General features: G+C 36.9%; 1 protein-coding gene across 1 annotated transcript in view; it reads right to left on the bottom strand.

Annotated features, from left to right (window-relative positions):
* Positions 1 to 27,068, bottom strand: part of SPAG17 (sperm associated antigen 17) — a 233,433-nt gene extending 206,365 nt beyond the window's left edge. The window contains exon 1 of the mRNA XM_063651455.1: positions 26,828 to 27,068. Within this exon, the coding sequence (XP_063507525.1) occupies positions 26,828 to 26,914 (87 nt within the window). The 5' untranslated portion in view covers positions 26,915 to 27,068. The remainder of the gene's footprint in view (positions 1 to 26,827) is intronic.
* Positions 27,069 to 27,566: the final 498 nt, after the last annotated feature.

The raw sequence follows: 27,566 nt of genomic DNA, 5'->3' as shown, positions 1-27,566 counted from the left end.
ACAAATGACTAGATTCCTTTATACTGTGGTGGCCCGTTGAAGAAGCATGGGTCACTGTGGCACAGTAATTAGGAGCCTGGGCTCGATTCACTGAGCCCAGATTTGAATCTCAGTAAACCAGCTGTGTGTCCCTGGGCAAGTTACTTAACTTCTCTGTGCCTCATGCATAAATGAAGATAATGACAGTACCTGTCTACTGGGACTGTTGTGAAGATTGAATGAGAAAACCTATAGAAAGCTCTTCTGAGCACAGCACCTAGCAATAATCCTAGCCATCCTTAAGGATATTATTTTGGGGGGCTTCTGCTCTTGTTAGTCATTAGAACAAACATGGTTAGTCCATGCAAGCTGCTTCATGTGTGGAGAGCTTATGGGAGACCCAGGGAAAAAAAATCAATCAGAATATCAATGGTTGCATCACAAAAAGGCAAATATGAGTTTGAACAAGAGTTTCTACAATAATTTTCTCTTTGATAATGATAAACTTGTTAATTGACATGCTTCTAAAGTATTTTGGGTCCTTGGAAGAGAGGGCCAGAATCATGAACATATTATGTTGAAAATTCTAAAGGAATACATAGTAATTTTTTCAGAGCTATGGAAGAGAATGTGAGTGTGGCAGGAGAAATCTTCAAGTCATTTTGTGCCCCGTACAAGTCTGCCAGAGACATGAACCTATCACCAACCATAAAAACAAACCAATTATCAATTAGAGTCAAATGAGAAGACACTGAGTTTTAGACTGTGTGCACTGGCTGACTATGAAGATGATCACCTCTGAGGTGGCCATACAGAGGACTAGGGGAAGAAAGCAGCCTCAGGCTACTTTTCATTAGAGATGTGGATCTGCTTACTTGGCTTAAAAAATATGAAAATGAATCAGTTGTTTGCTGGTTGAACTGCAAATATTAATCTGATCAATTTTGGGCATCAAGGTCTAAAACACGGATGTCATGCAGGGCTAGTTCTTAAAATAAATTGAAGTTTATTTCTGATAGGGAGCCTTAGTGCAATAAGACACGTTTCCTGGCCTGCTGCTATATTCTGGCTTCACAGGGCTCATTACAGACCTAACCAGAATCTACTAACTCCTTCTCCTAGGTATTACCTGCTATTCAGCTCAGAGTCTTAAGAGTTGATTTGACTATAGATATATATATATATACACACCGAGAGGCTTTAGTGCTAGGACCATTTTAAAGTATTTCTTCTAATATCTGCATTTCCAAAAAGGAATCCCAGTGACTCCTGGACTAACAAAGGAATGTCCTGCTAATGGCGGTATTTAAGGCTGTGGACTGGTCCAGTGGAAAAGGCTCCCTTAGAATTATACCAGAACAGACCCCTAGACAACTTCCTGCTTCACCCATGTGCCTGGCATATAGAAGCATTCAATAAATGTTTCTTGAACTTAGCAGCCAAAACCACACACTAAAGAGAATTTTTACACATGCTTAGCATGGGAGGGCTGACTGAGTATGTGGCATTTTATCAGCCACACTCAGCACTTTGGAAGGAGTCATGCCACTGAATCACCCAGAATTTGAATTAGAGAAAGAGCGCATTCCTTTGATGTTTAGACAACACTGTACATGGCTTATATTCACTGATGAAAACACAGCAGTCTAGAAACAGCTTTACTATGCATGTATACACTGTCTGGCTGGTTTTCCTTGTCTTCATAAATATTAAATGTGATCACTAATTAAAATTATTGAAGTTCTGGTGTAGATATGCAGAGAGGTTTGGGTAGTGTCAAATTCTGCCTCTGTGGTTTCTTAGCCAAATGACCTTGGGCTTATCTTTGTGACTCAGTTTTCTCATTTAAAATTATGAATCTATTAATACAACTTTCAAAAGATTATTGCAGGACCCAAGAATGAATATACTTAGGGTCATTTTGTAAATTTGTTGAGCACCATGTAAATGTAAAATATTAATATATGCAAGGGAAATATTCTAATTTCCTGTAGAAAGTTCTGCAAAAATGGGTTAAAAGAGGTGACTGCTGCAGTAATTTTGAATTTTGAATTTAGATATGTCCTGGGGATCTTCTTTGTACCGTGTAGCCTCTGGCTTAGGCTGTTTGATTGTTTTTCTTTCGTTTTTCACAGAGTCCTTGGCCCATCCCACCAATCTAGCACATGAGCTTAATTCGGTTCTGCTCCATGCATCAGAGAGTTTTAAGACAGCTATTAAAACACCACATGGAAAAGCTTTGCAGGGAATTCTACTCCACAGAGAAACCACAGAGCCACTACACACCTTAACTATCTCCCCACCCCCAACAGTGGGCTAAAATTACGGCTCCATTATGTTAGTACAATCCAACCAGTTTTATGGCTTGGAGCAAAATCTGAGGTTCAAAATGAACTTCAGAACATAAAAAGTAAGGCAAACCTCAAAAGGAAACGAGCTTCTTTGGGTTTTGAAACAAATATTACATATCAGAGACATTCTTCTAACAGAGGAGACCAAGAAAAGCCAAGAGGAGTCCTGCTAATTGCTCCAGAAATGTAAAACTGGAATCAGAGACTCACCCCCCCAAAAGGAGATCTCTTTTCATCTTCATGTATTAAAAGCTACAACCTTTCATCAACTCGTTCCTCAAGCACGAGACCTTCTTTGACCTTGCTTGAGTTCCTTCAATGTTGCATCACTATCTTCCACATTAAAAAATAAGATATATTTTCAAGACTTAATGTTAGCTCATTACTTACTCTCCTGTAGCCCTTTTGCTTTGTTTTTCTATCTTCTTTCCTCTATTGTAAATGTCATTTATACATTAAGCTTTGTGTATGTTTCATGGATTTGTTGTGCCTTGGCACTAGGGCTACCCAGAAGAAACAAAATAACCGACCAATACTCATTCTCATGAGCCATCCATGCTGTTGATTGGTTAATTCAATCTCATGGACAACTTATTTTCTTACAGTGAATACAAGCATCTTCATTTATCCCTTGTTTACTACAAAGCCATGGATATAATTTAATTTCTACATCCATCTTGAGTGGAGCATATCCAGGGCTACTTCTACAAACACAAGATCGTCCTGGCTACACTAACTCTATCTTATTCTTCCCCAAATTCAATAAAACGTCCAAGCAATGGGAATATTTTGTCAGCCCAATTACATATCTCATAATATCCCTAATATCTGAAAGCAGGAGGTGTCTGACCATGCGTTCTGATTTTTAGGTCTACAAATATGGTCTTCAAATGATAAGGTGAGAAAGAAAAGTTAAAGAAAGAGGATCCAGGGAGCAGTGCCAGATCTTCTAGGGAGCTGAGTTTGTATTATGCTAGCAGGGAATGATGGGAATTTCTCCAATAACTCCCTAGGGGTGTGTCAGAAAAACTATGAGACTGTAACTTGAACAAGAAGAGTGTCAGGGAATCTGTGCCCTACCTCAATTCAACAAAAATGAGTAGTCATTCAGCTCAACGAGCATTTATTACATTACTATGACTAAATGTGTATGATGTAACAAACTAAGGGATACACAAAATGACTAAGATAGGAGTGTGAAAATGAGCAAACAATGCTTGTATCATGAAATAAATTTCTAGAGACTATTTCTTGTAAAGGCTATTTAACATCAGTGGCCCTGACTGGGTTTTATTGAGGGAGTTAGGGTCCAGAGCTGGTGCTGTGCAGTAATCCTGACTTCTCCAGCTGCTCAGGACACAGCAATTGTGCTAGGAAAGTAAAAGGCAGTGGAGACCTGTCACAGGGTAAGGAAAATGAGGTCAGACCCCAAACAGACAAGTGGAGGGTAAAAGTATTGATCAAGATCAATCAATCCTAGTGGGAGGGAAGATAAAATTGTGGAGGGTGGAGGTGTCTGAAGTAGTTCCTGAGATCTTTCTTCAGAGAATGCTTGTAACTTTCTTTAGCGTTTCATGCAATTATCTTTTTTTTATAGGGAAGGGTTTCTTTTTTTTTTCTTTTTTTTAGACAGAGTCTCTCTCTGTTGCCCAGGCTGGAGTGCAGTGGCAGGATCTTGGCTCACTGCAAGCTCCGCCTCCTGGGTTCACGCCATTCTCCTGCCTCAGCCTCTTGAGTAGCTGGGACTACAGCAGCCCGCCACCACCCGGCTAATTTTTTGTATTTTTAGTAGAGACGGGGTTTCACCGTGTTAGCCAGGATGGTCTCGATCTCCTGACCTCGTGATCTGCCTGCCTCGGCCTCCCAAAGTGCTGGGATTACAGGCGTGAGCCACCGTGTCAGGCCACGGAAGGGTTTCTTAGGAGGCAAACAAGAAGGACAGGTGAAGAACTGGGGGAAGGTGTCACTAAAGCCGGGGAGGAATTGTGTATGTAGTCAAAGGCAATTAGAAGGTCACCACTGACCTTAGCAAGAGCGGTTCTACTTGAGTGAAACTGCTTCCCACTCATTCCCTCACTTGTGTAATCCTACACACCCTCATAATTCACATATCTCCTTCATAATATAAACCCCCTTTAACGACCACGTGACAAAGTATCCCCAGTCAATGATTAGAATAAATTTCAAGCCCTAGATCTGGTTATGGTTCTTAATTTTCTCCAATTACACAGGTACATGGAGTCTATTTATTGGATATGTTAGGGCAGTAATTCATCATAATTATTCCTCTCATATTGATTCCCTAATAGAGTCCTTACAATAGCTCTTTCAATGGTGTAATAAAAAGAGCACTGGATTTAGTATCAGAAAACCTGATTGTTAGTCCTGATTCCAACCACATGGCCTTGGAAAAACATTTAAGTACTCACAACCTAGACCTTAGCAAAACAATAATAATACTTAGAGCAGAAAGTCCTTCATTCATTCAGCTAATATTTACTGAGGGGTTACAAAAATTGAAATGGGCATGGCATTGGGAATAGGCATAAGGCATAATCACTTCCCTTAAACAGCATCAGCCTCGGGAGAGAAATACACAAAAACGGTGAAAAGAGATTACATGTAAAAGTATTTCACAGCTATAAAGCACTGTACAAAGTGTCCATTTCTATTATCATATTGTTCATCCAAAGGTATTTACTAATAATTAATATTTACTACGTGGGTACCTGCGTTGCATGTGCTGCCCTAGAAATGAAGGATGCAAAATTGAATAAAATGGAGCCCAAACTGTTTCATATTGTATTAACCAATTCTGCAATTTGTTTTTTTTTCCTTCAACATTATGTTTTGATGTCTATCCATGTTGAGATATACAGATTTAGTTCATTTCTTTTAATTGCTCTTGTCTTATTTATGTTTACATCCTTTGTTTCTAGGGCAGCACATGCAACATAAGTACTCACACAGTAAATATTAACTATTAGTGATATCATACAATAAACAATACTATGTTATTCATGAATATAGATAAATAGATACATGGGCTAAGAGGATATGTATTCCATCCATATTAGTGTTTGCTTCTGAGAAGAAAGAGAAAGAAATGGAACGTAGAATGGGGGTGAGGACAAGTGTTCTTCAGCTTTATTTTTACAGGTTTATTTCAAAAAAGGAAATAATTTTTTGTGAGGGTACAAATGTGCTTGCCACATTATCTTTTCATGCTTTTCTGCATTTAAAAAAGTACTGAAAAAAAGTGTCTGCTCTCAAAAGACCAACAGTTTAGTAGAGGAAACAGATATAGAAACACTTATAATACAAGGTGATATGCATTGACCTAGAACCCATCTCTCCCTGCGTCTTAGGAAAACCCTCACGAGCAGAGGTCACTTGAAGAATTAGTGGAAGGAATTCTTTGTCCATGTCCTGCTTGTCCACTGTCTGTCTACATGGTGACCTCATTCCCACCGCCTGAGAAGCACAAGGTTTTCCTGCCGCAGTTTCCTCTCCTTTTTACATTTTCCATCTGAAAACATCCTTCACTGGCCCCAAGAACTTACTCCTTTTTGTTGGGCTGAAGAAGACATTCTGATTCCTTCTTTTATTTTTATTTTTTTTTACTAGAGCAAATGACCTCTTCCCTAACTGTGTTCCTTCAATTTTCCCATCTCTCCCTCGCCTCGCCTTGTTTTCAATCCACTCCTCTTTCCTCTCTATCCCTACTTCACACATACATAGCCACCTTCACCTAAGCCCAGACTCCCCACTAACCATTTTCCCTTATGACCTTTTCACTTCATAGTCAAACTCCCCCAAACATGTGACCTACACCGAAAGCTCCCACATCCTGAAAGGCCATAAGGGAGACTTGAATTGCCATTTTGTGACCTTCTGTCTAATTTGACTCTTAAGACACCACCCTGTTCTCATTCTGTCTTTACTCCTTTGGCTGTTCCTTCTCTGACCATCACGCTCTTTCTCTTCTTCTGTCCCATAAACAAGGAGCTTTTAGGTATCCCACAGAATTCTGTTCTCTTGGCACATAGTAGCTATGGATATTATAACTACTCCCATGCTATTGCCTCTGCTCTGACAATTCCCAAGTCTACGTCTCCAACTTTGCAGTCTGAGCTATATAGTCCATATTTTTGACTTCCTGATGAACATTTCTACTTTAATGTTCTGCCATAATCTCACAGTCAGCATGTCTAAAACTGAGCTCTTCATATCTCTCCAAACCCTAACATAACAAAACAATCAAACAAAAAAACCTCCCTATCACGAACAATAAAAACTAAGTTCATTCTACTAAATTTGTCAGTCTGAAGTTGGCCATTTCTCCCAGTCATCATAACTTAAAATCCTCCCTCATTATTCTCTCAGATATGCAATCACAGTTGCCCTCTTCCAAGAGTTTTTTGAATCTGTCTCTTCCTTTTTATTCTCATCACTATTCTCCTAGTTCTACCTATAACCACTTTGAATCTGAACTATTGAAAACACCATCTATAGGGTCTGTTTAAGCTTCCAGCTACTCTCATCTCCAATCTATTAGTTTTTCTAAGACATAAACTTTATCATTCTGTGTCTTCCTTCATGAAGAGCCCAAACTCTGAAGTGTGGAATTCAAAGCCCTTTACATTCTCTTCCTAACATATTTCTAACACCATGTCTTCATTACTTTTCTAAACTCTTACTGCTCTCAGGCAAATTGCTCTGTGTAACTTCTTGTGTCTGAATTTCCTCACATAAATGGGAATACTACTTTTTTGGTTGTTTTAAGGAATAACCATTGTGTAAAGCACACTTTATTGTTAGTGGTTACCTGTGGTATTTCAAACACGTCCTGAGTTTTCCCAGCTCTCTGCCTTGCTCAGCCTCGTCCTTTTATTCAGAATGCCCTCCTTCCAGGTGAAAGTCCTGCCTCACCTGTGACTATTTCCCTAAGTGTCTCAGCCCAACAGTGTCCTCTGCCTGCCTATGAAAACTTAGTGTCTGTATTACACAAGTAATGCAATACTTGCACTGTGATCACGGACTTAGAGCATGTCTTGAATGCTAATGTGTATCAGTTTCACACTTGTTAAAGCACAAATCACCATGGTCCTCCTGGGGTTTCTGATTCAGTAAATCTAGGTTGGGGCCTAAGGATTTTCATCTCTTACAAATTCCCAAGTGATGCCGAAACTTCCGGGGCAAGGGCGCCAGGAGTCCCACTCGGGCGCCTCTCTCTCTTGCAGGAGAGAGCTGTTCTCCTTTCTGTTTCTTTTATCAGTTAAACCTCCACTCTTAACCTCACTCTATGTGTGTCTGTGTCCTTGATTTCCTTGGCATGAGGCAAAGAACCTTGGGTATTTACCCCAGACAACGACGCTACTTCATCAAGAGTTGAAATATGGCTGTAATAAACCATTTTTCACATATTGTCTTAGGTTGGTGCCAAATTCATAAGATATGCATGGCAAGTTAAACAATAGGCTTTTTAGGGGGTGCTTTGACTTTACAGTTACAGTAACAAGTGTCAATTAAAAAAAAATCTTTCTTTTTTTTTTGAGACAGAGTCTCGCTTTGTCGCCCAGGCTGGACTGTGGTGGCGCGATCTCGGCTCACTGCAAGCTCTGCCTCCCGGGTTCACGCCATTCTCCTGCTTCAGCCTCCCAAGTAGCTGGGACTACAGGCGCCCGCCACCACGCCCGGCTAATTTTGTATTTTTTGTAGAGACGGGGTTTCACCGTGTTAGCCAGGATGGTCTCAATCTCCTGACCTCGTGATCCACCCTCCTCGGCCTCCCAAAGTACTGGGATTACAGGCGTGAGCCACCGCACCTGGCCAAAATCTTTCTTTTTACTCAGCATCCTAAATATTTGATGTGAAGACAGAGGTGGTTGAACTTAATATTCCTAACCTTAAACTAGTTTAACAAAAACTCAAATATTACATACATACATGAAGTCATATAGATTTTTAGGATCACATGCTTTTTCATTGGTGTTTATATAATTGTGGAGGTTTTCTTTCTATTTCTATTCAATATATGCTGCTGGAGAAACTGTTACAGTGTCCATGCCACCCAAACCGGCACATTACAATCATATTTAACAGAAAACACACTAAGAACAACACAAAGAATAATGATGGTGAAGGGTGAGGACAAGGGAAAGCCAGGAAACAGAATTCACTCAAACATTTTGAAAGCATTTTACAAGTTTCTGTATGAAAAATATTGAGTTACCATGGAAGTATAGGAAATGTTTTGTCATGGCTAGAAAACTGGCTTAAAGACAAAGGTAAGGTTAATTGGGCACTTCTCTGGATAGAGAAATGTTAACAGTGGGGATCCCTGGAAATCATCCATAGATGGATCTTATTTAACTATTTGTATACAAGATATGAAATAAATTATACAGTAAAACTTAAAAGCACAGGGTTCAGTGCTGGAAGATTTATTTCCTTGTCATTTTGTCTAATTTTTTTCTAAAATTGCAGGCTAAAACTCCAGACCTTCTGCATGTCACCACCTTGGCACAATTTTTGTGTAAATACTTATCATTGAAACCATTTTTCTTGGTAATCAATGATATTGTTTGAGCTATTGCAGGTGCTATTTTCTCTAGCCCCACCAGATCAACAAAAAACTTTTACCATCTTCAGCATCTTAAAATTTTGCATGTTAAATATTATTAAAATACTTTTACATAAAGTATTTAAAGCTTTATTAATAGTGATTAAAATTTCACTGTATTATACGTTTTCCAAAAAGTTTGCTTTCTCATTTCAGTAGACAAATGCTTTGACAAAGTCAGGACCATAAATCTACATTGCAATGGTATATCTGTGTAGATATTACTTTTTGAGGCTCAACTAAGTATTTCATGTCTGACAATGCTCACTTATGTTTAACTACATAACACATTATGTTAAAAGTTCTGATGATATGTTCAAAAATGTCTTTTAATTACTTTATTGATACACTTTGATAAAATTTTTATTTCAAATACTTTAATGCATAAAGCTGATACATGATGTTCTTTAAGTTTTCTTTCATTAATGATTGTAAAATTTCTTTATTAGAAACATGAGCTTTAACAAATTCTCTGATTTTTTTTAAAGTGTTTTGCTGTTCAGCTACTAACAACATAAACTTTGAACTTCATTTCCATCCAACATGTATATCATTAGCAATAATAAATTAATCAATTTTTAAGTTGACTCAAGTTGTTTTTCATTTTAGAAATACAAATTGTTTACTTAGGTTATAATGATTTTTGTACAATATCAGAACATGCCTCCAGTTGTGACTGATTTTTTCTTTTAATCTCCTGAAATTTAGAATATTTACCTATTTATGATACTAAAAGAAACATTAAGAAAAATAACCAAATTTTGAAGTCTCTTTACTGTGGGTTTTCATTTTAAATATTTAATCTTAAATTTATATACTATGTGTATTAAAAACTATTCACACAAAAAATTGAATTGCATTATAATTAAAATAAAAGTAAAACTAAACATCAGAAGTAATAATTTGAGGATGATAACTAACTGGAATAGATTTTAGATACAGGAGTAGAGATTTTAGGTACATTTCAAAGGCAGAGTCAACAGGATTTACTGATTAATATGGCTTGGTTCTATGTCCCCACCCAAATCTCATGCTCAGTTGTAATCTCCAGTGTTGGAGGTGGGGCCTGGTGGGAGGTGACTGGATCATGGGGGTGGATTTTTCATGAATGGTTTAGTACAATCCTCTGGGTACTATTCTCACAATTGTGAGTGGATTCTCGTGACATGTGGTCATTTAAAAGTGTGTGGCATGGCTTCTTTCCCCTGACTCTCTTGTCCCTGCTCCTGCCATATAAGATGCTTGCTCCTCCTTTGCCTTCTGTTATGATTGGAAGCTTCCTGAGGCCTCCCCAGAAGCAGAAGCTGCTGTGCTACCTTTACAGCCTACAGAACTGTGAGCCAGTTAAGATTATTTTCTTTATAAGTTATCCAGTCTCTGGCATTTCTTTATAGCAATACAAGAATGGGCTTATATTGATGAATTGAGGAATGATTATGGGTACAGAAAAAGAGAAAAAAAAGAATGAATGCAAGGTTTGGGCCCTAGTGTCTGTCTGGGTGAGTGGTGACATCATTCAATGAGAAGGTGACTACTCTGCAAAGAATAGGTTTTAAGGGAAAAGTTGCAGTTTAGGTCTTTGATACTATGATCTAGATGCCTTTAATTCTTTTCAGCAATGTTTTCACTCTCTGTAAGAGAGGTATGACTAACACTCCTGATTTACAGATGCAGTATCTAAGATTTGGAGATATTCAATTTAAGTTACCATGACCAATGAGTTAGCTGATTCTGGAGCTCAAAAAAGAAAACAGGCCATGAGGCTAAGGCAGTAACAAATAATCAGTGAATTTAATCCAGTAGATATTTTTCAAAGACCACTATGTGCTTATCACTATCAGGTGCTATAGCCAGCAAGGAGAGAATTCAAAATTCTAAACTTTTGCTATGTCCCAAGCATTAGCAGTGCTGGAACATATATTCTGTAAGAGAATATAGACACAGTAGATGACACTTAAATTCTTGGGCAGCAACTAAAGGAGATAACAAAGGTAACAATCATTGAAGTAGTTTAGTGAAAGCAGGGATGTCAGTGAGGGCCGTAATGGTGTGAACTGAATTTCTTTCTCAAAGATACAGGGGAGGATTTTAATGAGAAAGAGTGAGAAAGTGGAGGCAGGGAAATCTCCAGGCCAGGAAACTGCATGGGTATAGTCAGCATGTACCTGGGGACCATTTGACTGGAGTAGAGGAAGATAAAGATAGATAGGCAGAGAAAGGCCACATTAGGCAGAGCTGTGAAAGCTGGGCAGAACACCTTGGATTTTATCCTGTGGGAACTGGGAGCTACTGATGGTTTCTATGGCTAGAGCTGAAACATGGTCAATAGTCACCATTTCTTAACTAACATTTTCCTAGGATGTTGCCAAACGCATATTGGCAACACTTATATTTTACTCATATTTAATATTTTTCACTTGCAATAAAAATGATCACATATAACATCTAGGTGGATATTTTGACATACTAATTCCCTTCAGTTCCAAACTCATTCAAATAATACAGTTTTGTCCAAAAAGAGAAATTATAATGTGAGGTTATGAAAAGTCCATTTCCCTCTTAACATTCTTCCTAGCAACTCAGTTGTTTTCATTGGCTTTTATTAAAACAACCTTTGTGTGAACTGGCAATTTGTTTTGTAAATATCCATGAAAGCATATTTCAGAAAATATAGTAATAAAAGCCAACTCAATTCCAGAAATCTGCTTGCTGCCAGACATCAGTCTTCAGCTCATATTATGAGTATTTCCAGTAAGTCTTAAATACACATTAACATAAGAAATAGCTTGCTGTTTAAGATCAAAAAGTTGAAAAACTCTTTGCTGCCTCTCAAAAATTGCTCAAGGGTTATGTCTAATAAAATGCATTTTCCTTTTTGATAAACTACATTTATAAGGGTTTCATGCACTTCAATTCAACTGAACTCTTCCTTCCCAAATCCTACTTAGACCCAGTTTATGATCTATGTATTTTATAACTTTCTTTATTTAAGAGGACTGTGATATTAACATTTCAACAATACCTATCTTGAACTCATATCTACTTTCCAGCCCTTTATAAGAATTAGAAGCTTTGTTCAAAACTCTAGGAACTTCCATTACTATTTTCTAAGTTAAGCACAACTCAGCTATTGTCACTAAGCTATGTTTAATAATAGAAAAAAATTAAAAATTAAAATGTGATTCCTCAACTAGAAGTATAATAAGGAAAGGCTGTAAACTAAATGTTCTAAATAACTCTAACTTAAATGCTTTCTGGTTGGCAGATGAAATATCTCTGAAAAGTGAAATGGGTCATTGCATAGTTCTTCTCAGGACACAATCATAATCATCCTATGTATCTGCTGTGATGCCTTTAATACAAATGTTTTCTGTAAAACATCTAATTCAACTAGCTGTCCTGGTTTCCATAGCACACATTTCTTCATATTTCAAAGTAAATCAGTAAATTAATTCAGTATAGAGTTTGGGTGTATACTACATGCCTAAAACCATGCTAATTATTTTGGGGGACATATAAGAAGAGTAAGATGTGATTTTTAGCAGCTCATGTTCTATTAATACTTGTGTTCTAAAAAACATGAAATACATAGCAACTACTTCAAGACATTCTGTAACTAAGTATTAAGTTATAAGAGAGATCCTAGAACCAAAGTGAAGGAAGAGAAACAGGGGGTTAGGGTTGCTAGGAAAGCTTGCTGCAAGACATGCTTTAAGAGAGCCTCAAAGATTGGATGGATGAGCAAGGAGTGGAAAGGTAGAAGTTCATGTCAAGCAAGGAGACTGAGTGAGAGAGCAGAAAAGAGAGAGATAAGTCATCTATTGAAGGTGTATTAGATGCCATGTTTTATAGAAATATTTATAAAATGAAATAAACATCATTTAATATTCACAGCAAGTTTTTGACGTGGATATTATTGTCTCTATCTGACAAAAGGAGAATAAATCTCAGAGCGGGTAAGAAAGATGCTCGAGGTTACCCTGTTACATGGCTGACAATCAGGATTCAATATCAATGTCTGTCTTACCCAGAGTGGAACTTTCTCCAGGAGCTCATTGCCTCCTTTATGTGCCTATACAGTAGTGAGGGAACTATCTTGCCTGTAACAACTCAATTTGGTTATCCTGTGGGATCTCCTGTGGCTTTAGTCTGGAGCCAGACTAGAAACAGCAGAAGAAGGCAGGCTAATTAGACTTTGTTCAAAGGGATTACCGATGGTCACTTTCAATTTTTAAACTGGGAATTAACATAGTGTTTGCAGTGTTTAGGAAAGATAAATGGTTTGACAAACAAATAGGTAATTCCAAGATGAGTAGAAGTAAAGGGCTCTTTTAAAAACCTAGGGATCAAATGATGTAAGTCTAGGCTATAATGAAGGCATGAGAATGAAAAGGAAGAGGTAGAAGTGAGATGTTATAGAAAAAATCAAGAGGACTTAGAGGCAGACTGAATATGGGGAAAGATCATGGTCAATGAGTTGCACAATAAGTTGAATTGCAAGGTCCACGTAAAATGTTATGATTGTCACAACTTACTGTTAAGGAGGAAGAATGGAATAGTGAGAAAATATAAGATTTGGTTCCTGATGTGACAAATCACTACATGTCTTTGGACCCGATCTTGACACTCCTAGATTGTCAGTTTTGTAAAAGGATCAAATTAGCCTAGATACCCTGGGAGTCTCCATCTCTGAATGAGTATTGTAAAGGACAGCACTATAATGTGTAGAATCACTTTGTGTTTTTCAGCCTGTAAAAGTAATAATTATGCAAATATTATCTCTTATTTGAAAAAGGGCAACCCTACACTGAGAATGAAAATACAGAAATTGGAAGCGAGACCTAGCAGTCTCAGTTAGGATCTCAATATATTACAGTAGATGTTTCCAAATATTTAAAAATATGTAGATATTTATACTAAAGAAGTATTAAAAGCTTTATCATAAAGTAAATTCTTGATAAAAATTAGGCAAATAATAATAGGAGTTTTCAGTCCCTTGAGTATTAGGAAACTGAAATCATCATTGCAGAATGAAATTAATGAATACTGGAGTAGTGGGTCTGGCTGGGTTAAGAGGTGCGTGGGTTGCCATAAACTTTTTTCTGTGCATTTAATGTTTCCTGTGGTGTCACAGTAAGGGAATGGAATCACTGTCATGCCAATAGTTGGTCTCACAAGTATAGATGCCCTTTTGCTACATGTAAAAATGTGACTTTAAATGTTGGGAAGAAAAAAATACCAGCTTCAGATAATCTGCAAATATAAAAGTATTTAATGATTAAAATTGACAAAACCCCAATCTAAACCCTACCTATAAGATGTCTAAAGAACCTAAACAAACTTCCAGGCAATCCTGGTATTCTGAAGAACACATATGGGGACAAAAAGCCCATACTTTAATGAAAAAAATTTATATCTGGTCTATGGATATTCTCTTCACTGGTACCATGCTTCAGTTAACATTAATAATTGTGTGATTTTTTTTCTTGTGTTGGCACAGAACTTCTGACCATAACACAGAGTTCTAATTGAAATATATAGCTCAGCCATCTCTGAACATTTGCATTATTCAGAGACAGGCTTTGTGTGCAATCCACAAGCTTCTAGAGGGAATGGCTATACTATTTAAACAAGTCTGGAAATTTTTTATAAATTGCCAAGAACAAAGCTTTTACTCATCTCTCTCATCCCAGCATCACCTCCCATATGATAGGCTTGGAAAAAATGAAACAAAAAATCAGAATTTATTAAAAAATATCTTAGATCAGAGTGACATCAGCAAGATGGCAGGCTAGAAAGCTCCAGTCCCTCTTTGCCCACCATTAAAAAAAAAAAACAAAAAAACAAAAAACCGTAGAGACTAACGTAGCAGTATAGGAGTTATGAAATCAGTCGAAGATCTAACAAATGAATGACCAATCAAGAAAATTCAACATGTAATACAGTAGAAAACTTTGTGGCACTTTTACTCTCCCTTGCTTCATGTCCCCCCTGAGGTGGTATGGTGGTATCACGGATGGGAGAAAGCATCCCAATTCCTGATTCCCGTCTGTGAGCCAGAGGAGTAGAGTATATCTTATTTGCAATGTTCTAAGCTTTCAGTGGGCAGCCCAAGGGACTGTTTTATGTCTGATCTGACTCAGAGCTCAGACAGGGAACAGCAGGACAGCTCAAATCTCAGGCTGGCAGAAGCTGTGGTCAGTGGCAAGCTTTTCGGTACATGAAAGCTTCAGGGCAGTGGCACACTCACGGATGCCTGGGGAAAGAGATTATGGGCAGAGGAATACAATGACACATCAAAGGCCCTGAGAGGAAACTGTTGTGAGACTCTAGGAAATTAAGACATATTTAAAAGCAGTCATATATGGGAGAACATTTCTTTTTATTAAAATAAACCCCGTTTCTACAAAGCAATACAAAAATTAGCTGGATGTGGTGGCATATACCTGTGGTCCCAGCTACTTGAGGCTGACTCGGGAAGATTGCTTGAGCCTGGGAGGTCAAGGCTGCAGTGAGCCAACACTGTGCAATTGCACTGCAGCCTGGGTGACAGAGCGAGACACTGTCTAAAAAAAAAAAAAAAAAAGTACACACACACAGGCAGGAAGAATGCATGCATGCCCAGAAAAGACCTGGAAAGATTTTAAGCCTTTATCCTGGGCTGTTGCTAAGGCTCAGGACATATCCCACTAATTAGTGAAAAATTTTTATACCAATCTTCAAAACCTGGAAGTGGCTATTTTTTCAAATGCCCAATTTTCAATGAGGCATACAGATAAATTGGAACACATGGCCCCATTGAAATCAACAAAATAAATCTTCAGAAACTGTCCTTGAAGAAATACACACATTGGATTTACAAGGCAAAATTAAAAAAAGAAAACTGTTTTAGATACATTCAAACACCTAAAGGAGAATGCAATTAAAGAATTAAAGGAATCCAGAAACTGACATATGAACAAAATGAGAATATCAACAAAAATAAATTATTAAAAAGAACCAAACAGAAATTCATGAGCTGAAAAATGCAATAACTAAACTGGAAATTTCACTAGAGGGATTCAGCAGAAGACCTGATAAGACAGAGGAAATAATCAGTGAACTTGAAGACAGACCATTTGAAATTATAGAGTCTGATAAGCAAAAAGAAAAAAGTATGAAGAAAAGTATATAGAGCAAAAGAGACTTAAGGGATACCACCAGGCAGACCAGTAGATGCATATGGAAATCCCAGAAAGAGAAGAGAGAGTGAAAGAGGTAGAGAGGTTACTTTTATTGGTAATGGTTAAAAGCATCTCTAATTTGAGGAATGACATGCATATAAAAATCCAAGAAGCTCAACAAACTCCAAGTATGATAAACCCAAAGAGACACATAATCAAATTATCAAAAGCTAAAGACAGAGAGAATTTTGAAGGCAGCAAGGGAAAAGTGACTCATTATGTATAAGGGATTCTCAATAAGATTATCAGCAAATTTTTCAGGAGAAACCCTGCAGGCCAGAAGGCACTGGGACGATATATTTAAAGTGCTGAAAGAAAAAGACGGTCAACTAAGAGTCCTATATTCAGCATAACTATGCTTCAAAAATGAAGAAGAAATGAAGACATTCCCAGGTAGTCATGCCTCTGCTACCTTAAGCCACTCTAAATAATGAGATCTGAAACTTCGTATAGCCACTTGGCAGCAGATATGTGAATAGATTGGAAGGTCTGGGTGGAAGGGGACTCTTATTTATTTATTTATTTATTTATTTATTTATTTATTTATTTTGAGACGGAGCCTGTCTGTTGCCCAGGCTGGAGTACAGTGGCATGATCTTGGCTTACTGCAACCTCCACCTCCCAGGTTCAAGCAATTCTCCTGCCTCAGCCTCCCAAATAGCTGGGACTACAGGCACACACCACCGTGCACAGATAATTTTGTATTTTTAGTAGAAACGGGGTTTCACCATGTTGCCCAGGCTGGTCTTGAACCCCTGACCTCAGGTGATCCACCCACTTCAGCATCCCAAAGTGCTGGGATCACAGGCATGAGCCACCACGCCTGGCTGGAAATGAAGACATTCCCAGAAAACCAAAAGCTGAGGGAGTTCATTGCATTAGGCAACACAAATAAGACTACCCCAAGGCATAGAATAATCAAACTCTCAAAGGTCAAGGACAAAGAGATGATCCTAAAAGCAGCAACAACAAAAAAAAGAAGCAAATAACATATAAGAGTTCTAATTCATCTGGTAACAAACTTCTCAATGGGAATTATATAGGCCAGGAGGGACTCGGGTGACATTTTCAAAGTACAAAAAGAAAAAGAAAACTGCCATCAAAGTATATTTTATCCAGCAAAGCTACACTTCAAATACAAAGGAGAAATAAATACCTTTCCCCAATACACAAAAATAAATACCTTTCCCCAATACACAATACACAAAAATATCTTTCCCCAATACACAAAAGCTAAGAGAATGCACCATCGCCAGACCCATCTTAAAAGAAAAGCTAAAGGGAGTTCTTTAATGTCAAAGAAAAAAAACTAATGTGTAAAAAGAAAATATTTGAAGGTATAAAACCCACTAGTAAAATTAAGTGCACAAACAAACCCAGGATACTCTAATGCTGTAATTATGGTGTGCAATCAGCTAATAATTCTAGTATGAGGCTCAAAAGACAAATGTATTAAAAACAATAATAGCTATAGCAACCTGGTAAGAGATAGGCAATATTAAGAATATGCAAATTGAGACAACATAAAGTCAAAATGGGGGGTGAGTTAAAGTGTGAAGGTTTTTTAAATTGTTTGTTTCTATACTCTTCTAAGCTAAGTGGTCATCTCTTTAAAATAATTTGTAAGCCTCATGGTAGCCACAAGGCAAAAACCTATAATAGATTCTTAAAAAATAAAAAGAAACAAATTAAAATATACTACCAGAGAAAAATTACTTAATCACAAAGGAAGACAGAAAGGAAGAAAGGAAGAGGAATTATGAAACAAGAACACAAGCAACAAATGGCAGTAGTAAGTCATTAATAACATTGACTGCAAATTGACTCCATTCTCTAATTGTAATGGCTCAATGAATAAAGAAAAAAGACCCAACTCTATGCTGCCTACAAGAAACCCACCTCACCTATAAAGACACACATACCCTGAAAGTGAAGAGGTATTTCATGCAATCACAGAGAAAGAATAGCTATACTTATATCAGGTAAAATAAATTACAAATCATGACTGCACAAAGAGACAAAGAAGGTCACTAAATAATGATAAAGATGTCAATTCAGCAAGAAAATATAGCCATTATAAATATGCATCCAACATCAGAGCTCCCAAGTACATAAAGCAAGCATTAATAGTTGTAAAGGGAGAGATAGATTATGATACAATGATTCTAGAGGACCCATTGTCAGTAATGGACAAATAATCCAGACAAAAAATCACCAGAAAAAGTTAGAGTTAAAATACACACTATACCAAAGAGGCCTAACTGCTATTTACACAACATTTCACTCAAATACTGCAGAATATACATTCTTTTCTGCAGCACACAGAACACTTTCCAGTACAGACCATATCTTAGGCCACAAAACAAATTTCAACAAATTAAAAAGAGTGGAAATCATATCAAGCATCTTTTCTGACCACAAAGGAATAAAACTGGAAATCAATAACAAGAGAAACCTCAAAAACTACACAAACACATGGAAATTAAACAACTTGCTTCTGAATGATAAATTGGTCAATGAAAAAATTAAGAACACTAAAAAATTTCTTGAAACAAATGCAAATGGAAAAACAACATACTAAAATCTATGGAATACAGCAAAATAAATATTGAGGAAAGTTTATTGGAATACAGTTGTATCCATAAAGTAGAAAGACTTCAAATAAAACAACTTAATAATTATACTAGTCAATTCTCATATTGCTATGAAGAAATACTCAAGACTGGGTAATTTATAAAGAAAAGAGGTTTAATGACTCACAATTCTCTATTGCTGGGGAGGCCTCAGAAAACTTACAATCATGGTGGAAGACGAAGGAGAAGCAAAGGCACATCTTACATGGCAGCAGGTGGGAAAGCATATGAGCCAGTGCAGGGGAACAGCCTTTTATAAAACCATAAGATCTTGTGAGAGTCCCTCATTATCACAAGAACACCATGGGGAAAACCACCCCTATGATTCAATTATCTCCATCTGGTCTCTCTTGACACATGGGGATTATGGGGATTACAATTCAAGGTGAGATTTGGTTAGGGACTCAGATCCAAACCGTATCAGTCATGTGCCTCAAAGAACTAGAAAGTCAAGAACAAATCAAACCTTAAATTAGTGGAAGGAAAATAATAAAGATCAGAGAAGAAATAAATGAAAATGAAGCTAAAAAAATACAGATCAATGGAATAAAACAAGTTGGTTTTTTTGAAAAGATAAACAAATTGTCAAATCTTTAGCTAGACTAACTAAGAAAAAAGAGAGAAGACCCAGGTAAATAAACTTGGAAACAAAATAGGAGATATAACAACTAAGACCATAGAAATGCAAAGAATCATGAGAGACTATTATGAACAACTGAACACCAACAATTGGAAAACCTAGAAGAAATGGATAAATTCCTAACACATACAACTTACTGAGATTGAACCATGAATAAATAGATAATTTTAAGAAACCAATAATGAATAATAAGATTGAAGCTATAATAAAAAATATCCCATCAAATAAAACCCCAGGACATGACGGCTTCATTGCTGAATTCTATTGAACATTTACAGTAAAACTCTTACCAATTCTACTCAAATTCTTCAAAAAAATTGAGAAAAATAGAATACTTCCAAGTTTAGTCTGTGATGCAGCATTACCTTGATACCAAAACCACATAAAGAAACAACAATATAAAAGGCTATAGGTCAGTATCACTGATAAAGTGATAAATATTATTAAAATGGCCAAAACCGCAATTACTTTTGCACCAACCTAATACTAGCAAACCAAATTCAACAACACATTAAAAAGATAATTTACCATTATCAAGTGGAATTTATGTCAGGAATGCGAGGATGGCTTAACATACGTAAATCAAGAAACATGATACATTGTATGAATAGAATCAAGAACAAAACACATATGATCATTTCAATAGATGATGAAAAAGCATTTGACAAAATTTAACATCCCTTTAGGATGAAAACCGTAAAAAACTGGGTATAGAAGAAACATATCTCAAATGATAAAGGCCAAACCCTCAGCTAAAATCATACTGACCAGGAAGAAATGGAAAGCCTTTCCTCTAAGATCTAGAATAGGATGAAAAGGATGCTGAATTTTACCACTTTTATTCAATATAATGCTGGAAATCTTGGCCAGAACAATTAGGCAAGAGATAGAGATGAAGGACATCCAAATTGAAAAGAAATATGTCAAATTAGCATTGTTCACAGACATAATTTCATACTTAGAAAAATCTAATGACTTCACCAAAGAGACTGTTAGAACTGATATATTCAGTAAAGTTGCAGGATACGAAATCAGCATACAGAAATCAGTAGCACTTATTTTCACCAGCAGCATACAATCTGAAAAAAAATCAATAAAGCAAGCCCATTTGCAGTAGTGATAAAATGCCTAGGAATCAATTTTATCAAAGAAATGAAAGATCTATACAAGTAAAACTAGAAAACACTGATGTAAGAGATTGAAGAGGATATACACCAAAAAGAAAAGATATCCCATGCTCATGGATTGGAAGAATTAATATTGTAAAAATATCCATACTATCCAAAATAATTTACAGTTATGCAATCCCTATTAAAATACTAATGACAGTCTTCACAGAAATAGAAAAAAATCCTAAAATTTATATGGAACCACACAAAACCCAGCAGAACCAAAGGATTCTTAAGCAAAAAGAGCAAAGCTAGAGGCATCAAACTACCTGATTTCAAAATATAGTAAACAAATCTGCATGGGACTGGCATAAAAATGGACACATAGACCAATGGAACAGAATAGAGAACTCAGATATAAATACACGAATTTGTAGTAAACTCATTTTCAACAACAGTGCCAAGAGCTTACAATAGAAAAGAACAGTCTCTTCAATAAATGGGAAATAAATGCTGGGAAAACTGGATATCCATATGCAGAAGAATGAAACTAGACCCCTGTCTCTCTCCATATACAAAAATCAAATCAAAATGGATTGCAGACTTAAATCTAATACCTGAAACTATGAAATTATTAGAAGAAAACATTGGAGAAATGTTTCAGGACATTGGTCTAGGCAAGTATTTTTTTGTGTAAGACCTCAAAAGCATATGCAACCAAAGCAAAAATAGAGAAGTGGGATCATATCAAGCTAAAAAGCTCTGCACAGCAAAGAAAACAATCAACAAAGTGAAAAGACAACTCATGGAGTGGGAGAAAATATTTGCAAATTATCCATCTGACAAGGGATTAATAACCAGGTATTTAAGGAGCTCAAACAACTAAATAGGAAAAAACCCCAAATAATCTGATTTAAAAATAGGCAAAGGATTCAAATAGACATTTCTCAAAAAAGATGTACAAATGACCAAAAGGTATATGAAAAGATGCTCAACATCGCTAATCATCAGATAAATGCAAATCAAAACTACAATGAGATATCATCCCACCCTAGTTAAAATGGCTTTTATCAAAAAGACAGGGAATAATGAGTGTTGGCAGGGATGTGGAGAAAGGGTAACTCTTGTATACTGCTGATGAGAATGTAAATTAGTACAGACACTGTAGAAAACTGTATGGAGATTCCTCAAAAAACTAATGATAGAACCACCATATAATCCGGCAGTTCCGCTACTTGTTATATAGCCAAAATAAATGATATCAATGTATCAAAGAAAGATTTGCACTTCCATGTTTATTGCAGCAGTATTCACAATAGCCAAAGTATGGAATCAATGTAAGTTCCCATCAACAGATGAATCAACAAAGAAAACTGTATATACGCAGTACATATACACAATGAAATACTATTCAGCCATACAACATGAAATCTTGTCCTTTATAGCAACAAGGATAGAACTGGTGTTCATTATGTTAAGTGAAATAAGGGAAAGATGAATATTGTATGTTCTCACTTTTATGTAGGAAATAAAAATGTAGATCTCATGAAGATAAAGAGTAGAATGACAGTTATCAGAGGCTGGGAAAAGTAGCGAAGCCGGGGCGTAGAGTTTGCTTAATGGGTACCAATATAGAGTTTGATAGAAGAAATAAGTCCTAGTGTTTAATAGATCAGTAGAGTGACTATAATTTACAATAATCTATCATACATTTCAAAAAAGCTAGAAGAGAATAATTGGAATGTTTCTAGTATAAAGAAAAGACAAATATTTAAAGTGATGAATATCCTACTTATAGTCATTTGATCTTTTCAAACTATATGATTGTATTAAATTATGACATGTACCTCTAAAATGTGTACCTCTATTATGTATGAATACAAAAATAAAATTGATAAAAAAATTTTAAAGGGAGTCCTTTAAGTTGAAATGAAGGATGCTAGATAGTAACTGAAAGCTATAAAAAACATAAATTTCTTTGGTAAAAAAAATGCGTGGACAAATTTATTTTTAAAAGTATTATTGTAATCTGATTTGCAAATCTACTTTATTTTCTACAGGAGTTAAAGAAAAATGTATAAAATTAATTATAAATCTATGCTAATGGGTACATAGTATATAAAGATGTAATTTGTGACATCATAACATAAGTCATGCAGAAGGTGAAGCTGTAAAGTGAATTTATATAAGCAATTGATATTAAGTTGGTATCAATTTAAGACAGATTATTATAATTTTATGATATATGTAATCCCCATGGTAACCACAAAGAAAATATCTATAGAATATACACAGAAGAAAATGAGAAGGCATTCTAAACATGTCACAAAAAAAAAATCAACTAAATAAAGGCACTAATGGAGGTAACAAAGGACACAAAAAATCTGTAAGGCATATAGAAAACAAATAATAAAATGGCAAAAGTAAGTCTTTTCATACCAGTAATTACTTTAAATGTAAATGTATTAAACCCTACAATAATAAAACAGAGACTGGCAGAATGGATTAAAAAACAACAAACAAAACTACTCATAATCTAAGTATACGCTGTCTGCAGAGATTCATTTTAGCTCTAAGGATATGCATAGGTTGAAAGTAAGGGACTGACAAAGATATTCCATGCAAATATTAATAGTAACCAAGAGACAGCAGGGGAGGTTAAGCAACTATAACACACAAAAAAAGACTTTAAGTCAAAAGTTGTTACAAGAGACAAAGAATAAAGATGCTCAACATCACTTATCATTAGAAAAATGAACATCTAAACCACAGTGAGCTATCACCTCATATCTGTTAGGACAGCTATTATTAAAAGATCAAAAACAAAACCAAAAAATGAACAAAAACAAACCTCACCAAAAAATAAATAAATAAAAAATAAAAAGTGCTGGCAAAGATGTGGTGAAATGGAAATCCTCATATATTGTTGGTGGGAATGCAAAATGATGTAGCCCCTGTGCAAAATGATACGGTAGTTCCTCAAAAAATTAAATCCGGGCACAGTGGCTTAATCCTGTAATCCTAGCAGTTTGAAAGCCTGAGGTGGGAGGATTGCTTGAGTCCAGGAGTTTGAGATTAGCCTGGGCCACATAGACCCTGTCTCAAAACAAAATTAAATACAGAATTATCATATGATCCAGCAATTCTACTTCTGTACACATACCCAAATGATTTTAAAGCAGAGACTCCAACAGATTTTAGCACTCCAACAGATTTTAGCACACCCACAGCCAAGAGGTGAAAGCAACCCAAGTGCCCATCAATGAATGAACGAATAAATAAAATGTAAAAAGTAAGGAAATTCTGAGACATGCTACAATATGAATGAACCTCGAAGACATTATGTTAAGTAAAATAAGAGTCACAAAAAGACAAATACTACATGATTCCACTTACATGAAGTACCTAAAGTATTCAAATTTGGAGAGACAGAAAATACAAGGGCAGCTTCCAGGGGGTGAGGAGAGGGAAGGATGGGGAATTAATATTGTTTAAATAGTACTGAGTGCTAAGGTTAACACTTCTTCCTATCACTGTGGCCAATAGAGCCTGCCTTGACCATTGCATGGAAAGATTTTAATCTCTATGATACCAAGGCATCTTTGACTTTCTAATGCTGCTAGAGATCATAAATATAATGTCTATGTCACATACATACTAACACAAAAGGGTATTTTTATAATCTTATTGCCAATGTACCTATTTTCTTTTTATATAATTTGAGATGTGATATTTCACTCATGTCAATAAGTTAAATATTTTGGTATATGGATAGCAAAGATAGTAAATGACCATTTCCTTGACGGAATTAATTTAGGAGCAATGTATACCTAGAAGTGGTCTAACGTACATTTTTCTCCCAATCTAAATGTGTCAGATTTACTTAGTGCACATATTAGTCTCCCTACTTAAAATAGTCATGCTCCTTCCTTCTATCTGTTCAAATTCCACCCATTATTTAGGGCCCAGGTGAAGGCAAATATTTTACAAATCATTTCCTGACTATCCCAGCCCATATGCATCTTCCTAACCTCTAGTCTTAGTGCTTAGTGATAGAATTTAATCATTTAATCATTTAGTGCTTAGTGATAGAATGCTTTGTATTATTTGCTATCATTTTATATTTTAAAACCAACTAAAATGTATGAAACAATTGATAATTATTCCAGCCTGAAAGGACAACCTGAGACAGTGATAGAAGGTAAATTCAATAAAACCAAATTGTGAACTTGTTTATTCTCTTTAAAGCCTACCCAACATGAACATGAGTTCAAAAATACTATTGATTTGGGTTATCCAATGAGTTACTTCTAAAAACTGGTTTATGGAAGACTGGAGGAATTCTTTCCTTCTCTCTCACCCCCAACACACACACATAATACAACACACACACTAGCACATACACTCAACCACACATACGTGGACATGAGTAACAAGTGTATGGAAAGAAACTCTCTGGATACTAAAACAATAGAGCACACTATGTGTGCTAAAATTCACACACCCACACTCATCTACAACCTAAATTCAGAGTCCATTTCATTGGTGGTTAGGGCATGCCTCTGGGCATTGAACTGCTGGGTTAATCTGGGAATTATTCTTTTAGATCAGACATGAAATCAAACAGAGAAAAATGTGAGAGGAGATGGAGGGTAGTTGTCTTTTTCCTGCAATAAGAAAATGTGTATTCCAACAAACTGAAGAAAATTGAGTTCACTCTTTATAGTTAAAACTACATATTACTTTGAGTTCAAATTCTTTCTATTAATACATAAGATTTATTGAAGTTATATTGTTTGAGTAGGATCAAGAAAGCTGAATATTATTTCAGGTTTTCAAGCCATAAGGACAAATAGTGCCTTTAGGTTTTCCATTCAACTAGGAAAATTATAGCTTCATATTTGCAACACTAAAGCTAATGCAGTGTCAGCACCTCCATCAAACTCCGTTGTTCAGCAGTTTATAATTCAAGCAGAAATGTTCACTCCAAGACCAAACTTGGCCTACACAATCTCAAAGAAAATGGAGAAAAAATTATTTTGGCTAGCGCTGACTTATAAAAGCAAAAGACAGGGTGCTTTTACAAAGTGCTTTGAAAAACATCTTTGAGAATTTGAGAATGTAACTGGGGATTACTGAGTTGACATCGGCATTACTAAAGTTATAGAAAGGACCCCAAATTCCATGACATCACATCAGCATCAGGAGTATCATAACTACTTTCATGAAATTCTTCATCAGGATTAATTTCCTTATCAAACAGAATTACTGTTAATAGGAAAAAAAAACAGTTATAGTGGAAAATAAAGACAGGTAAAATTTTCTCATGAGGGCAACACAAGACTTTAGATCCATTTTCCGTTTAAGTACTAACTCTCTATTGCACCATACAGACATATATAAAATGAAAAAAAAAATTTTTCCCCACTTTTCAAAATAGTTCACAATGGCGGGCTGGAATTTCCAGAAACAACTTTTCTCTTCCCAAATGCTAACTTGTACATAGAAACAGCTTAATGTAGAAGGGGATTTCCAGCCGCAGGCGACAAGAGCTATTGGGCTCCTCATTCACTGAAGCTGGGTGGGGAGCCAGTGAATTCTGGGATCTCATGCACTTTGAAGTCCTGTGGTAGGTGGTTTGTAGATTGCCTGGTGCCTTTGTGGCATCCTGTGTGTAAGTTGGCCGCCAACCCCTCATTGCTCTGATCTCCTACACCTTCAAAATATGTCAAAACTTTAATATAGTGGGATCAGGGCATTACATTAAAAAATCATCTTTTCCTATCTATACAAGGCTCCCTTGTACTAAATACAGTGTAATTCTAGGCACTCCGTGTCTGTTTTCACTCAGCATTTATTAAAGCCCTATTATGGGCCAGGCCACAGATGATTTGATGCGATTCTCATCCTTTAGAAGGTTTCAGGAGAAAACAAAAAGTCCATAAAAGGAATTCCAGTACAATTGTGGAGTGCCATCTGGACGACTTAACTGAAAAGGCTCTGGAGGTGTCAGAGCGACACCTCCTCTCTTCCCCACCACGCAGTTCTCACCAACTTTTGAAATCACACTGACTCACCTGGTGGGTGTTCCCTTAAGTTCCGTTCGTTTATCAAGCACTTCCTGTCCCTGGGACCCTGGGTCCTGGAACCATCAGGCCACGGAGAGATACGGGTGAGAGGGCGAGCCTTAAGGCGTCGCCTAGGAGGGTCTGGCCGGGCCTCTGGCATTGCCGGGGGCAGGGAGGGCTTAAAGGGCTCAAGGCTCACCTGATTGAACTGCGCAGCTATGAGCGAGGGTTCCCATATCTTAGAACTGGTGTTCACAGTCCCTCCTTTATCCTTCTTGGGTGCCATGCAGAGGACGGGAGAAGCATTGGCCTCTAAACCGGGCGCAGGCCCTGCCTAAGCGTCCTCGCTACCACAGTAACCGAAGCCACGCCCAGTTCCTGAACTACGTCTGCTCCCCTCCCCCAATCCCGTTCAGAATCCTTGGGTCAACCGCTTCCGTCTCCACAGCAACGAAGTTTCAGAGCGCGCGGCAGCTTGAGGGCGGGGTTCCCAGTCCCTCGGTCAAATTTTGGGACTTTTCAGCAGAAAAGCTGCACAAGTGGAGGAGGGCAGAACGAGGCTGGCCTCGGCAGGTCGGGCTACGTTATTCTACGGTCTGAGGCGTTGTCTAGAAACTCAAAATCTCTGGAATCCCATCCAGGACTCCTCCACCAAGATTTCTTCCGATCCTGAGTAACCAAGATTGGAATACTGACCCCTTCAGGAGGCAGCCCATGCCTTTTTTTTTCCAACCGCTGTAATGGGCCCCAAATGCTTCCTTGTATGAATCCAAATTTGTCTCTCCTTGACCTCTACCCTCTGCACTGGTTCAGCCTCCACCTCTGGGGCCTTACTAAACAAGCCCACGTGACCCCTTATCTAATTGTAGGTGGGATTAATGTACTTATCTGCCCAAACAGCTCCAGTCCTTTAAACTGCCTTTTATTGATTGGTAAAT

This window comes from Pongo pygmaeus, chromosome 1 (genome assembly GCF_028885625.2).
Source record: "Pongo pygmaeus isolate AG05252 chromosome 1, NHGRI_mPonPyg2-v2.0_pri, whole genome shotgun sequence".
Classification (NCBI taxonomy): Eukaryota; Metazoa; Chordata; class Mammalia; order Primates; family Hominidae; genus Pongo; species Pongo pygmaeus.
The sequence above is the reverse complement of the archived record's forward strand: the minus strand, read 5'-3'. Positions and strand labels throughout refer to the sequence as shown.